The sequence below is a fragment of the Acomys minous genome (assembly GCF_964271855.1).
Source record: "Acomys minous genome assembly, chromosome: 12".
In the NCBI taxonomy this organism is placed as follows: Eukaryota; Metazoa; Chordata; class Mammalia; order Rodentia; family Muridae; genus Acomys; species Acomys minous.
Window position 1 is genome coordinate 53,627,228 of NC_140493.1, and position 16,288 is coordinate 53,643,515.

At 41.0% G+C, this 16,288-nt stretch overlaps 1 protein-coding gene across 1 annotated transcript in view; it reads left to right on the top strand.

Annotated features, from left to right (window-relative positions):
- NUDCD1 (NudC domain containing 1) overlaps positions 1–8,299 on the top strand; it is a 57,331-nt gene extending 49,032 nt beyond the window's left edge. The window contains exons 9-10 of the mRNA XM_084747923.1: positions 3,547–3,706; positions 6,985–8,299. Coding sequence (XP_084604049.1) covers positions 3,547–3,706; positions 6,985–7,277 — 453 coding nt within the window. The 3' untranslated portion in view covers positions 7,278–8,299. The remainder of the gene's footprint in view (positions 1–3,546; positions 3,707–6,984) is intronic.
- Positions 8,300–16,288: the final 7,989 nt, after the last annotated feature.

Genomic DNA, 16,288 nt, shown 5'->3' on the forward strand with positions numbered 1-16,288 from the left:
TCCCATCCAGCTGTTTTATTTTTATTTTTTAGTATTTGGGAGGAAATTCTTTTGAATTGTTCTTTTTAAAAAATCATTTTGATGCTTACAGAATCTGTAGTAAGAGTCTCTCTTTTACATGTGGTATTATATTTCTTAGTCATTGTAGCTAGAGATTGATCACCTTAATTAATAAAACAGTCTAGTTTCTTTTTTTTTTTTTTTTTTTTTGCCAATTTTGTCCACTTTTCTTCTTATAGTTTGTATTTTATTTGTCTATTTAATTTGTCTTTTTAATCTTAGGAGGTTAGGTAAGTGGGGTTTTTTGTTTGTTTGTTTTTTGTTTTTTGAGACAGGGTTTCTCTGTGAAATTCAGTCTGTAGACCAGGCTGGCCATGAACACAGAGGTCCACCTTCCTCTGCCTCCCGAGTGCTGGCATGAAAGGTGTGCGCCACCACTGCCCAGCCAGACACCTGATTTTTGATTCTTGTTGTCACTGAGTGCTCACTCTAGACTGTCCTGACCCGCAGGTCCCTGTGCTCTCCATTGAGAGAATTTAAACAAGATACAGACTGTAGTGTGGATGGTAGCAATGCACTGCAAACGGAAGCCGTGCCCTCAAGGCCAAGAGTGGCTGTGTGGTTTTATTTTCCTTTACCTTGGAGCAGCCAATTATAAATCATTTTGACACTAAATTCATTTTGTGCCATTGATTCAGTACAGTCATATGTTTCTATTAGAATAATTTGGTGAAATTTGATGAAAATTATTGTTTATATCACTAAACATCAAATTAATCAGTTTTGAAACTGGAAAAATTGTCAGTCTTTTTAATATATTTCTAACCTGAAATAATTCTCTTTGGGAGTTTTATAAATTTTTTTAAAAGTTTATTTCTATCATTTGCATTTTATATCACTTGGCACAGGCAGCATGCTAGATGCTTCAGAAACGGAAATTTCCACCCTCACATGTTACATTACTTAGGTTTCCATGTGAAGAGAAGGGCAAAACTATAGTGGAAGAAGGAAGTAAATTATGAGCCGAGTTAAAATAACCCATGGAATGCAGTGCTGAGGGTACAGAGAAAATGGATGACCTGGAGCTGGGCTGCTGGAGGCGGGTCCTTTAAAGAGCTTGATGTGGGTACTTTAGGAAGGATGCACGGGCTCTGTCCCAACAGTGAAAGCCACCCTGGTGTGTGTGTGTGTGTGTGTGTGTGTGTGTGTGTTGGTGTAGCAGGATTTAGAGGTTGGAACAGCAGTTTTCCAGAATCTGTTGTCCTACTTCACTTCAGATTGTCTAGTGTTTCTCTCTGTAAAAAGCACTAGAGTGTTCTCACATCTAAGTACAGAGAATAAACACATAATATGGAGACAAGACAAACTTTTAGTTCTCAAGATATTTACTAACATGGCCACTATCTTGGGTTACTGTTACTGTGAAAAATTGCATGAATTAGTGGTTAAAAATGTTAATTCAGTCTGGTCTAACTGAGTGTCAGATGTCCTAAGCAGGTTGGCAGGTCTGTCTGTATGCTTGTGGAGTTCTGGGGAGAATTCGTTCCTTGCCTGTGTCACTCCTAGAGGGTGCTTACTTTACTTCACTCTCAGCCCCATCCCTTAGACACATCGCCACTAGTATAGTGTATTGCTGTCACCCTCTTTCTCTTTGCTTTGTTCTCCGATTGTACTTGATGGTCTTCTCTCCTCCCTCCTACAGGGAATCTTAGTCATACATTGAGTTCACCAGACAGTACAGGGCAATCTGTCCCTCGGGAATCCTAAACGTCCCTTTTTATTATCTCCAGAAATAGTCAAGAATTCCAGAGGCCTATGGTGTGGGTACCCTGGCATGGAAACATTTGGCCCACCATAGGTGTTCTGCGTCCTTAACAACAATCTAATATAATAGTATATTTTGTTAGGACTAATAGTCATGTAATAAGGAATTTTAAAGGTTCAGCATCTCCTAGGATCATGACAATAAGAATTCCAGGCCCAGGTGATGACTGGTCTGTCTTGGGCCAGAAGTAGGCTGGGAAAGAGGGCAGGATGAGTCAGTGAAGGCAATCTATGGAACTTCCGGGCCTGTGACATACTGTGTAACACAAGTATGGATAAGAAAGTGGCATACGAGAAAACATCTAATTGGAGTGAGGGTTTTATGTTGAGAACCCTCCACCCTCACGCTCTTGTTTGCGTGCTTGATCTCTCTTGGTTAACCTTTCAGCTGATGGTTTAGCTGATCTATTCCCTTCTCGTGGCTCATCCCATCATGCATAGGAGGCTAATGGATGAGTTAGTTTCGGCATTAGTAATGTTAATTCTCACTTCGCTCGTGAAAATAGGACATTTTATAAAAGTACTGCAGTCCACCTGTGCATTGCCTCAGTTAGGTCGGTTCTTCTGGGGAAGCCCTCTGTAATCCTGAGGAAACAGCGGAGGTGAGGAGAGAGCTGCAGCAAGGCTGGGTGCACAGAGGTGTTCTCAGCAGGCCCACTTGCTAGCAGTATTTTGAAAGTAAGTCTTACTTAGCCACTGACAGTCCAGAGCAAATGGAAGGAAGAAAAACAGTGCTGAGATCATGCCAGCCCATCATTGCTGCAGAGAGCGCACTCTGGGCCTACCTAAAAGCCTGGCTTCTGCGAGTTTTTCTCATGAGGTGGGCCGCTTTCCTAAGAGCCTAGGTTGCTCCTGTGAACTAATAAATCCTCATGCTGTAGCCTTTCCCAGCTTTCCTTAGAGTGCGAGTCCAGTCTCAGCTTTTCAGCCAACACTTTTGTTCTCTGTTGTACTGCAAATTTATAGGATTAAGTCAGCATTTCTCACACGCTGGGTACCCCAGCCGTAGCCCTAAATAAGATGTTATTTCTGTCGATATTTAAAGCTCTAATAGTTAGGTGGCTGATGAAGAGTGTGGCTGCAGCCGATGTACTAAAGCACCTGCCCTCTAAGTGGAATCCAACCGTGAGTCTCAGATGATGATTTCTGTAGAGAAATGACTTTCTCAAGCATCAGTATTGCCATAGTAGCTGCTAACAGCATTATTGATACTAATACTCTAATTCAGGAACACAGTGGAGCAACCGGTAAATAGATCTAGGGTTTTATCCAATATTGTGATTTTTTTCCTTGAAGCCTAGAACCAATTACTCAAACTCTCAAGGCTCTTTCAGCTATCCTGTGAAGATAGCAGCTCCTCATGAGCTGTAGAGGCAGTACTTAGCACGTGCCTGGCTATGTCCCTGTGCAGTGTTGTTTTCCTCAGCTTTAAAATGAATGTAACAGAAACACATTCCTTTCAGGAGTTCTATGAAAATAGTCCAAGCAGGCCCTGGAAGTTTTGAACAAGCAAAGCATGGCGGCTGGTTCATGTGTGACATCCTAGGTTGAGACAGGAGAATTGCCATGTACAAGGCCAGCCTGAAGACCCAAGGCCAGCCTCAGACTTCATTCTTAGGAAGATGGAGGGAGAAAAGGCTACTATAAATAACTGGTGATGATGTTGTATGTCAGTGTTTGTTGTTTATTACTAACTTTTTGAATAACTTTTTGTCACTTGAGGTGAATCTCGGCAGCAACCAGTACCTGTTCTCAGTCACTGTGGACCCTCAGGAGATGCCCTGCTTCTGTCTCCGCCATGACGTCGATGCTCTCCTCTGGCAACCGCACTGCAGCAAGCAGGATGACATGTGGGAGCACATTGCGACCTTCAATGCCCTAGGTAGAAGGCATTCTCTTCTTCAGTGGCATTTCTAGTCCACTCATCTAGGCGGCATCTTCACTTGAGCCCTCCTAGTTACATTTACTGCTTCATGCTATGCTTTGGTTGTCTGGGTTCTGTTAAACTGCTACAGTTGCACAGAAGATAACACGGGATGGGGAGCTGTTTGTTAAGTCGGTATGAGCAGGTGCTTTGACATTGCCATACGTGCAACTTGTATTGAATTCTCTTTAGAGTAATCTTCAACATCATACAGCTGCTGTGCAGGAATGTACGTTTTTCTTCAGAAGACATACTTCGTTGAACTTAAGTGCAAAGGAAGCTAGGCCTGGAGGTGCACACCTACATTTCCACTACCCGGGTGGATAAAGCAGGGGCTAGCCAGTGCTATACAGCAAGAGTCTGACTCAAACTTAGAACCACAGTGAAAACAGAGGCCATGTAATGAAAACAGTTATGAAGAGGAAGAACATAACTGAATTTATTTGCTAAAGGAGAAAATATTTGTTCCAAAAGTACTCCTTGAGAAATTTAAAGTATATAATGTAGACTATGCTAGTATTGGTTTTATGTCAAAGTACATCTATATTGTGTGGGAGTTGTGTTATAGGATTAGCTACAGTTGCTGCTTTCTTGAACGTTTATTTTAAACTGGCAGCAAAACTGTAAACTTGAAAGTCTTACAGGCTGTGTGTGTACAGCTCTAGTTGATGGGGAAATTGTCATTAGCACTTCAAGCTGAACTGCTTCGCTCAGGCCCACGTGGGTCTCTGTGATGTGAGTTACTCAGGGCTGATGGGTTGATTAACCACACCACTTCTGGCCTCTCCTGGAATTCCTATTTTGTAATTATCTTCTCTCCTTAAGGAGGTTGCTTTTAGATGCTCAGGGTCTTCAGGTGGATGTCAAGACCCTCTTGCAAATGAATTATCTTGATCCCGAGTGAAATCAATTTTATATTAGATAGTTCTCTTGAGTTGTGTACCTTACTGTCAGAGCTGCTGTACAGTTAATACTCATAGACCCCTCCATCTTCACTTTTCCCTCTCCACATCCTTCTAGTATTTTAAAAGCAGTGTTGACCTGTTTGTGCCTCGTGGCTTTGCACACTTTATAGTGCATATGTGAACATATACGTAAATATATGTAAATATTCATGTTTGTGTTTAAATCCAGAGGTTGCATATGAGAAAAATGTGATATTTTTGTCTCCTCCCTTATTCTTCCTTCCTCTCCCTCCATTATCATCTATCTGTTTAGTCATCTTTATCTCTCTCTCTCTCTCTCTCTTTGTATTTACATATATGTGTGTGTGTGTGTGTGTGTGCGTGCGCGTTTAAATCTAGAGTCTGTATGTGAAAGAAAAAATGCTGTATTTGTCTTTCTGAGTCTGGCTGACTTCATTCAGTGTGGTAATGTCCATTACACCCATTCTCTTATATAGATAATATAATTTGTTCTTTATAGGTGGATAAAATACCATATTTTTGTGTGTAGCACATTTTCTATGTATTCATCTATTGATGGGTATCTAAACTAATTCTGTATCTACATTTCTGTAAATAGTGCAAGTGTGTGCACGCATCTCTGGTTTCTTCTATTATATAAGCAGGTAACACTGGATCATGTGGTAGTTCTGTTTTGTTGGTTGTACTGATTTCCGTAGCGTCTGGACCAGTGTATATTCCCGTCAGCAGTGAAGTGAGTGGCCTTCTTTCCTCACGTTCTCCTCAACACTTATTGTCCTATATGTTTTAGTAATAGTCATCCTGAGTACACGCAGGTAGAATCTCAATGAAGATCTCATTTACATTTCCACATTAAAGATGCTGAACATATTTTATATGTCAACTGGACATTTGTGCTTCAACTTTTGAGAACTATCTTTATTTCATCACACATTTATATGCTGGATTGGTTTGCTTTGGGGGTAGTTTTATGAGTGCTTTATATATTCCGGATCCGAATTGTCTCTCAGATATAGAGACAGGAAAGTCTCCCATTCTGGAGGCTGTGTCTTCCCACAGTTACTTGTTTCCTTGCTGTGCATTACCTTTTTACTTCCACATGATCCAATATGCCAACTTTTGATTTCATTTCTTGAGCTATTGAAGTCATTCCCAGAAAGCTGTTCTTCTGCTTATCAATGTTACTCACTTGTTTTTCTCTACTAGTTTCAGAATTTCATGTCGTAAAGGTTTTTGATACACTTTGAATTGGTTCCTCAAAGTGAGTCTAGTTTCATTCTTCTCCATGTGGATACCCTGTTGCCCAGTGGGTCCTGTTACAAAGGATAGAGGATTTCTCTTGTTTGTTAGAGACAAAGTATCTGTAATGTGTCCTGTTACAAAGGATAGAGGATTTCTCAGGTTTGTTAGAGACAAAGTATCTGTAATGTGTCCTGTTACAAAGGATAGAGGATTTCTCTTGTTTGTTAGAGACAAAAGTTATCTGTATTGTCCCACGGTCTCAGGCAGCCCCTGTGAAAAGGTCATTCCACCGCCAAAGGTGTCTAACCACAGGTTGAGAACTGCCACTCCACACATTTCACTTTCTATGTGTCTGTTTTCATGTCTGAACTATGCTGCTCTTGTTCTTGTGGCTCTATAGTGTGGCTTGAGATCAATAACTACAATAATAATCTCTAGCCATTGCTAGCCATTACTTCCTTGGTTACGTAGGGTCTTCTGTGCTTCCGTATACATTTCAGGGTTGCTTTATCTGTTTTTCTACAGAATGCCATAAAGATGTGGATCTTTTTGAAACTATAAGCTACTTTCACTAATATAGCTATTTTCACAATACTGGTTCTGCCCATCCATGGGCATGGGAGGTCTTTCTATGATCTAGTGCCTTCTTCGTTTGTTTAAAAGAAAAATTTAAGTTGTCATTGTATTCCTAGGGATTTTGTTTGTTTGTTTTTCATTTTAGCTACGGGTTTAAGTTTTTGCATGTTTGGTATTTAAGATTTCTAATTGTAACTAATTTATTTCATGGAAATTAAATAGAACTATGTTGTGCCTTTGTTGAAGAGATTCAGAAGCCCTGTTTTGTATCTTAGGAATTAAAGCTATATGTTCACACTTTTTAGAAGAAACTGCAGCTCATTGTTAATGGTGCTGAATTCATCCATTGTTGGCTATTAATGGTATATGTGTTACTTAAGTATTTAGATTTGTAACGGATGCAATGAAATAGTAATTGTTAAATCATGATTTCTCTCTCTTCACTTTAACATATAGTTCTCTTTTTTTCTTTTCTTTTTTTTTTCTTGGCAGGTTACGTCCAAGCATCAAAGAGAGACAAGAAATTTTTTGCCTGTGCTCCAAATTACTCCTATGCAGCGCTTTGTGAGTGCCTTCGCCGAGTGTTCATCTATCGGCAGCCTACTCCCATGTCCACTGTGCTGTACAACAGAAAAGAAGGCAGGCATGTGGGGCAGGTTGCTAAGCAGCAAGTAGCAAGCTTAGAAACCAATGATCCTATTTTAGGCTTTCAGGCAACAAATGAGAGGTTATTTGTTCTCACTACCAAAGACCTGTTTTTAATAAAAGTAAATACAGAGAATTAATCCTCCAATACTTGTCTGAAAAGTATCCAGTGGTACCTGGAGGGCTAAACAGTTGTGCTGCAACTTGATAAGTTTCATTGTGTTAAATAAAAATATCTTTTATGAAGTTTTATTTTTAAAGGATATTAGAAATGTATTCAAAAGATTATGAATCTGTAAAAGCTATTGGATAAATGAGGCTATGGATTAAGAGATCATTGGCTTCTGTAAAAAATACAAAGCTATTGACAAATACAGATATTTTTTAAAACCTGAGAACTGATTCTCACCTTTTATATGAAACATGTACAATTCATTGTTTAAAAATAAAAGTATTTATCATGTACTTAGTTCACTGTTTAGATTGGTACAGCCATCCTGTAGGGTGTTTGGGCAGTAGGGAAATACTGAGTGTTATGAAGAATTGTTAGGAGTCCGCCTAGAGCCCGAGAGTGCAGCAGTTTTGCCAGTGTTTGCTTGTAAACCTTAATTGTTCTCACAGTAAGCATAGATTTATATGTGTATTTGTGCTCCCACATCAGAGAAAGTGAAGCATTTTCCATTATTATATAACAAAGTTCCAAAAAAAATTCAGGTGTTTAAGAGTTTATTCTAGTAGGAGGCTAAGGCTGCAGAATTCCCAGTTCAAGGCCAGCCTGGGCCACACAGCAAGACCTTGCCTCCAAACAAAAGCAGCTTAAGGTGTGTGATTTTTCATGGTTCTGGGACCTGTCTCTTGTCCTCTAGTAGTGTGAGCTGTGCTTCCTGCATGAGCGAGAACACATGCTAGACCAAAGCATGCTGCAGGAGTTTGCCAAGCTTCGCTTCTCATGTCTGCTAAAACCATGGACGGAGTGAGCCCCATGGCCAAGTCTAAACAGACGGCAGAGCTGTGGTACATGGGGTCACTCATGGACAGTCACTCAGGACAGATTTGAGTACATTTGTCTCACTAAGATCGCCTCACTTCTCTGACAGTTTACTCTATTTTACACATCAGCTTTTTCTCAATAAATATTTGTGGTTCAGCTTATTCTCCAAAATTCTTTCAATTTGTATTTAATGTGGATTTGTCTTGTTTTTATTTTCACACTATTGTTAAGTTCCTATTTTAGTAAAGTTCTTAAGAGCTTAATTGAAGAGACAGAAAGTAAAGGTAAAGAATCATATGATGGGAAATATGTGTCTTAATGTATGTTTTACTATGTGGAACAAATACTTGACTGTATTAAATGGAAACAATATTTTGTCTGGGGAGAAGGCTCTGTCAGTAAAGTACTAGCCACATAAGCTTAAAGACCTAGCATTAGATCCCTATTACCCACATGCATGCATGCATACATACATACAACACACACACAACATATACACATTCAACATGCATATACATACACACAACATACATACATGCATACATACAACATCCATACATATAACATACAACATACAGAAAAGAAAAACAGGCAGGCATAGCTGTATACATCACTAATCCCAGCGCTTGGAATGCAGAGACAGGAGGATCATGGCTGGCCACACAGTCTAACTGGATCCATAAGCTCCAGGTCCTGTGAGACCCCATCTCAACAAGGAAGGTGCAGAATGAGCACACTTGATGTCAGTATTTGGCCTCTGTATGCATGGATGCCCATGTGCACACGGACTCATAAACATGTATGCATGTGTGTGTGTGTGTGTGCATGTGTGTGTGTGTACATGCACAGTATTTGACTGGTCGATTTTAGTTAGATCTGACTGATTTTAAATTGAACTTTGTTGTTGCTGTTCTAGCAAGGTTCATTTTTTGAGACAGTTCTCACTCTGTGGCCCAGGCTGGCCTGGAGCTCCTGGTCATCTTTTTCTTACTGCAGCCTTTTAAACAGCATGAACCAGAACACCCACTTAATTTTGACTGGTTATTAATTGTAGTATGTGTAAGTTCTTGCGTTCGTTCCCCGGCACAGGGAGTGGGAATATGACAGGGTGGAGGGAGGCAAGGAAGGCAGACAGTCTTTAGAGACAAAAGAGTAATCGAAAGAGCAGTTACACATCTGAAGTCTACACAGCTCTTAAAGATTGCTGAGCATGATCCCTTTTGTAATCAGCCTGTAAAACGAGGAACATAAACTATATATACAAGTCTGAGTAGAAGCCAAAAGAATGGGATCGGAGAGCTCGGTGGAACTCCTGAAAAGATCCCAAGTTTACCATCTAGTGAGGCTTTTTAATAAAGAAAAAGATGCCATAATGTCTTCCCTTCAGAGTTAACCCAGATGAACCTGTCAGTCAGTGGGGTGGGTGGGGCAGGGTGGGATCCAGGAAACCCTCTGTTCTGGGGACACAAGAAGCATAAAGCATCCCTAAAAAATTAGGTCAATATGACAGTCTACAGAGAACGTTGCCCATCTAGAACTTTCAACTCCTCCCCGCCCCTGGTGGCTGCTTTGGCTGGTTCTCTTCTCACCCTTGAGAGCGGCCCTTTCTGCCTTGTAATCAACTCTTCCTGTCTTCTACACTGAGTTTCCTATGTCTCATCTGAGTTCCTTCAGCAGAGATCCCGAAGACTGGGGCAACCAGAAGAGACCCTGGTAACACTGTGTGTTGGTATCCCACACTGTAAAGTGAGTAAGAAACTCAGCTCTGTCAGAGCACAGTTTTTCAGAGAGAAATTCAAATGGCCTAAAAGTATTGTGGAACAATCCCTCCCCATTTAGAATAAAGATGTATAGCTTGGATATAGGGAAATTGTGAACAATTCCAGGATTAAATGGCTCTGCAACTTTTATCTTCCTCTCTTGGTATCAAAAATTTTTCATTAAAAAATTTTTTTAAAAATAAATCTTTGAGGAGTCACTAAACTGGCAATGAATTAAATCTTATTCATAAACCCAGATGGAAATAGAATAAAGTATAGAAAGTATACACGCACGCGCGCACACTCACATACACAGACACGAGGGGTGGGGGGAGACAGCGCTCAACATGAAGCATGAAGCAGGCGACTTCTTGGTACACATAGGAAAATCTGACCTCTGCTGCCTTGGGCAAAAGAAGCATAGAGATTCACATTACCTGACGTCCAAAACTAGGGCTGAGCATCAATAGATAGTACTAGATGATCTCATCACGGCCCATTGTCTCTTCCTAAGCTCCATCTCTCAGTTGGCTATATAGTTTGACAAGTTTTTGCCTTACTGCAGAGACAAATACAAGTCTAAACCCCATCATTGTCCTTCTGATAAATGTCTGTTGCCAAAAATCACAGCAAGCACTTATTGTGAACCTAAATGGGTCAAGTGCCTACTTGGGCAAATCATGGTCATCAACGACTTTGCATTTGCAGAGTACCCACTGGCTTATCCTCAGAGACGGTCTGCATGCTGATGCCAAGAATAGATCCAGTAACATACAAGTACATGGAATTAGAAATGATAGTGTGGCTTCCAATGTAAAGAAGAGTACACATTACATTAGAAGAAAAGTTACTAGTAAAAGTGGAAATTTACCAAAATAAGATTATATAGAGAATTTTGATAAAATTTAATACCTAATTTAAAACATTTAGCAGTGTTACTAAAGGACTGACTGAAACTCCAAAGGGAAATGCAGTGCAAGGAACAACGCTTTTTGATGGACGGGGGTCGTGCACGCCTTCAATTCCGGCACAGGGGAGGCAGAGGCAACGGGATCTCTGAGTTCAAGGCCAGCCTAGTCTACAGAGTTAGTTCAGGACAGCCAGGGCTACACACACACACACACACACACACACACACACACACACACACACACACACACACACACACGAGACGGGGGGGGGGGGCAGGGAGAGACAGCGTTCAACATGAAGCACGAAGCAGAGGAGAAACCCTGTCTTGAAAAAACACCACCACCACCACACACACAAAAAACCCCAAAGCCTTTCAAAATGGAAGCTATTAAACAGCATTTGGGCACAATCTTAGCTGCTGCCTGGAATATGCTAACTTCATACCAGCCACAGACATCGGGACCTTCCAATGCACTGTGCTCAGAGGCTGAGATGTCCTCTCCAGTCTTGACTTACCAATTTTACCATTCCGTTCATGGTCTCTTTCTGTTGTGTCCTTTGTTTCTTGCTCTTTCTCAGCCTTCAGTGGCCCACGTAAGCCCTCCACTTTGTCTGTCTTTCTTAGAATACTGATTGACAACTACTTGAATACATCTTCTGAATTTCAATTCCTAAGGCTCCTTGTTCTCCCCAAAGGAAGTCCTTAGTGTGTGTGTGTTATCATTTGAACAGATTAAAATACGATAATAAGCTGCAGAATTAAATTGAGGTATTAATATATGTTGATCTAACACTCCATTTCCTGCCATATAATTTCTAAATCTATAGATGTATTTTTGTTGAAGACAAAACATGCTCATCTGTTACAAAGCTCTCCACATGCTCATGTTGGGGCTCCTTTAATCTACAAAGAGATAAAGTATATTTTTGTAATACTTAGTGGATGGCTAGTTACCTTTAGGTAACTTCTGAACTTGTCATCAACGTTAACCAGGCTCACGCTCCCTTCCTGGATGAATCACACATCTATGGCCATGGTTTCATCCAGGTTCACATTGCTCTCCTTGGAACATTCCCACATTCCTGCTCTGCTTCCCTCTCTCCCTATAAATTCATGATGTAGTAAGCAGTAACCAGGCCACTGCCTGGATGCTGTGGGGCTTTGAAATACCTTCTGCCAAACAATTTAGTCCATTGCTTGTGCATTTAGCCTCAATACACTCTCTGGTACACAAGTGAAACAGTTTCTTTAATGGTTGGTTTTAGTGTTAGCTTATCACAATGTAGAACCATCTCTGTAGAGAGGCCCAACTGAAGAGCTGATATCATGTTGGAAACTGGATCACCTTCAGGTAGCAAACCATATAAGAAAGGACATTCCAGAAGGAAGGTTGTCACTTGGCCTTCCCTCTTGCTGGCCAAGTTGACTTGCTCTGTTGGTCCTACTCCTTACTCTGTTGCTGATAGCAGAGTCAGTATTGCCAAACTTTCGTCCTAGGCTGGAGACCAGTGGCTCTCCAGAAACTTCCCAGGCTTCCAGCACCAGTCTGGGACTACTGAGGCAGTCTGCTTTGTAGATTGAGAAACTACTAGTCTCCAACCGTCTCCTAGTGAGAGAGCTATTCTGGGACTAGTCTGCATGTTGTACCCAGCCTCAAGGACTGAATGCCATGTTCTTGGCATCTGAGATGTCACCTGGCTGTCATAACTATTTGAAAGCTCACTTAATAAATTCTGTTACATATATTCATCTTGACTCTTGTATATGTGCACACGCAAACACACACACACACATGCATGCACACACACCTTGATGCTGTTCCTCTAGAACACAGAATACCATGAAATACCATGATGAGCCTCTATCAGAATTTGTTCCCTTCTCACGCCATAATTCCCTGCATTTGAGTTGCTATTGCAGTCTTCACTCCCACAAACTGGCTGTAATCTCTGCTTCCCTATCTTAACAACATTCTACAGCCTTTCTAGCCCACAGCTCCAAAGCCTTAAACATGAATCCCACAAACCAAGGACTGATGTTCATCACAGCAATGTCTTTTCTTCTAAAAAACAATTTTGCTTAGAGTTACTTTTTGCCTCACTGGAACAGGAAGCAACTGAGGGAGGACAGGTTTTGTGCGTGGATTAGGGGATGTGGACGGTTACTGCAGAGAGCTGCAGCTGCAGGGGCAGCTCTTCACCGGAACAGAAGGGTGCTCACATCGAGGTGGACCAGCAAACAGATGGGAACCCTGGCTGGCACTCATCTTTCTGCTTTTCCACTTTCCTTCAGCCTGGGCCCCTCATGGCATGATGTTGCACATTTAAATGTGAATTTTGCCTCTCTTCAGTCAGTCCTCTTTGGAAAGCCCCAAAGGCGTGTCTCCTGGGTGATTCTGAATCTAGTCTTTGACGATGAAGGTGGTCAAAGTTGTGTGGGAACAAAAGTGTTCATGCGAAGCTACTGTGATAGAGGGCTTAGCTTGTGAGAGGGGAGAGTACAGAAAGATAACTTTGGAACATTATGGCCAAATTGGATAGGGCCTTAAATACTAGGTTTCGAAGATGGAACTGAAGGGACTTGGGGACTAAGAAATACAGAGAGTAAATTGACACTCGAAAGTATTCATCACCGGTTAGTGTACTTCAGCAATACAGTGCTGGTTGTTTAACAGCCTCAAGGGCCTGGGTGTGTTCTCCATCATTGCCAATAAATAAACAAGTAAACAAACAAACAAATCAGTTTTAAAAGTTTAAATTTATAAAATTTATTTTGTATAAGTATGTGGACAACAGAGAAATTGGAGGTATGCATTCAGCCTGAAGACGAGGATCTAGGTCTGTGCAAGAGCTCCAGTGGTGTGGCAGAGGCCGTGCAAGAGCTCCAGTGGTGTGGCAGAGGCCGTGCAAGAGCTCCAGTGGTGTGGCAGAGGCCGTGCAAGAGCTCCAGTGGTGTGGCAGAGGCCGTGCAAGAGCTCCAGTGGTGTGGCAGAGGCCGTGCAAGCAGAGGGAGATGGACAATATTAGACAAGAGTGGCAAAGAAAAGAAATGAGATGACTTATAGTACATTTCCTTTTAATTCTGCTTTTAGGCTTAGTCATTCTCTATTGAAAATGCCAGTCTTAAATTTGAAAAACCTCACACTTAAAGACAGAATTCTCTTTTCAGAAGCAATAGCAAAATCTGTTGAGATCTGGAAACAAGATGAATTTGCACACCTAAAACTTACACATTTAGCAACAGGCTGGAATCTGTGTCTTAAATGGCTACTGACACTAATACATCTAAGCATCTCTTTGAAGCTGCCACTTGGGACACTTTGAATATGAATCCTATTTTGATGCCAATCTTAAAGAGAAATTAAGTTGCTTGTCTGAGTTAACACAGCCAGTGAGTGGTGAAGCCTTGATTTGAACCAAGGTAATCTAGACTCTGATGGACTCCGCCACTTTTCTGGTCGGCTCTGTGCAAACAGCCACTTAACAAATGTTTTCCCTTCAGTGCTGACAACTAGACGTCCCTGGTGCTTGAAGCCAGTGTGTAGCACTGAGCGTGTCTTCAGTTCATGTCCACGTTTTCGTGATTCTGATGGTGATGACTTCATTGCTGTTCCATGACTCCACCGTAATAGAGAGCATGGGGCACAGTCTCAACTACTGCTTCTCTTTTGGTGTTTGGGACTTTAGTTGCAGTTGTTAAAATGCAGTATCTCCAAGGACAATGGCTTTGGGAAAGTGGGTAAAAGTTCTCAAGCCAATGCAAAAACTTGATTTCTAATTTTAGAAGGTCACGTTTTATCTCATACATCATAGGAGAAGGTAATATCCACTGTGATTTTCAAGAACACTGCTTTTTGAATTGCTTCTAAATGAATTCCTTTTTATGACTTCCCCTGTGCTCTGAAGGAGCCACTGACTCCAGCTGTGGGATAGTTCCTAATTAGGCTTCGAAAGGTTTATAGCTTGGAACCCTGAGAGGGAAAGCTGTCCTTCAGCTGTTCCTGACTAGCTTTCTTTCAGATAATAGTTCATTTGCTGGCTTAAGTCTGCTTGTTTGCTTTGTTTTTCACTTGTTTAAACATTTCCTGCAGAAAGGGAGCACATGAGTGTCTTGTGTAGGTTAGTGGGAGTCAGTTCTCTCTACCGTGTGAGTTAGAGGATCACACTGAAGTTCTCTGGTTTGGCACAACAGCCTATGCAACAGCTCATACATTTTACCAGTAGTGTTTTGACTCTTGGCTCCGTTTTTATTGACAATTTCATACATGCACACAACGTACCTTGATCAGATCTTCTTACTTTCCCCTCCCTTCCAATCCCTCCTATGTCTGCCCATCACCACCACTGTTTTCCCTTTCACCTTCATGTGCTCTTTTCTCTTCCTTTCTTTCTTTCTTTCTTTCTTTCTTTCTTTCTTTCTTTCTTTCTTTCTTTCTTTCTTTCTTTCTTTAAGCCATTGAGTCCACTTAGCATTGTATGTATGTGCCAGAGTGTAGGACCATCTACTGGAGCAAGTATAAACTTTCGATGACCGTATTGGTGAAGGATGCTCACTCTCCTCCTCCCAACAACCGTTGGCAATAGCTCCTCAGTAAGGATGAACTTTGTGGAACCCTTTATTCCTCTTTCTTTAAAAAAAAAAAAAGGTTCTCTGGATGTATTTTCCTTAAGGTATTATTTCAATCTTTGTTTAATCTTGGCCTAAAAGTGCTTGTTTACTTCCCTGTACACCTTCTTTTCCAAAGAGAACAGTCATTTAAACTACCCAACAAGCCCAGTGTTCATGAGTCATTTACAGAGGAGGGTAGCCTGGGACCTGTTTGCCAAGTCTGCCTGCTGTGCAGACAGATGCAATGACAGATTTCTTTGAGGTGAGTGAAGGTCTCTGATAGAGATATAGCGAGTAGCTTCCTTGCCTGCCGGGCAGGACTTTGAAAGCATGATTCATAAGGGTTGACTCACTGAAGAGAGGGCGATGAGTGGGGCAACCATCTGTCCCTTAAGAAATGTGTTCATTTGGTGCTAGTAAGTATTGATCTGAGGTCTAACAACCGCATGAAAACAGAACACCAAAATTCCAGACTGCTGCTGTAGACTTAGCAATCTGGTTGATTTAGGATAATAAAGCACCAAACATAATAATGGGTTTGGTAAAAAATTCTGATTTTAATAAACAGGGAAATTCAATTTTGCCATATATATACTTATGGCTGGTTGGATGGAAGTTTTGAGAATCGCGTTCCTTAATTATCTTAAAGAATTGTATTTAAAACCACATTAAAATAGATTATCTTTATATCATGAGTTTGTTTGACCAATAGAGAAGTAATGTTTTGAGAGAGAACAGTCTTTAAATTATGTTACTTAGCTTATCTTCTCATTCTACATATCAAAAAGTAATCATAGCAAGAAACCCAGAGAGTCTTTAGTTTGGGACATTCATTGTTGTACTATGGCTCTAATAAAATAAATATCTACAGCGACAAAA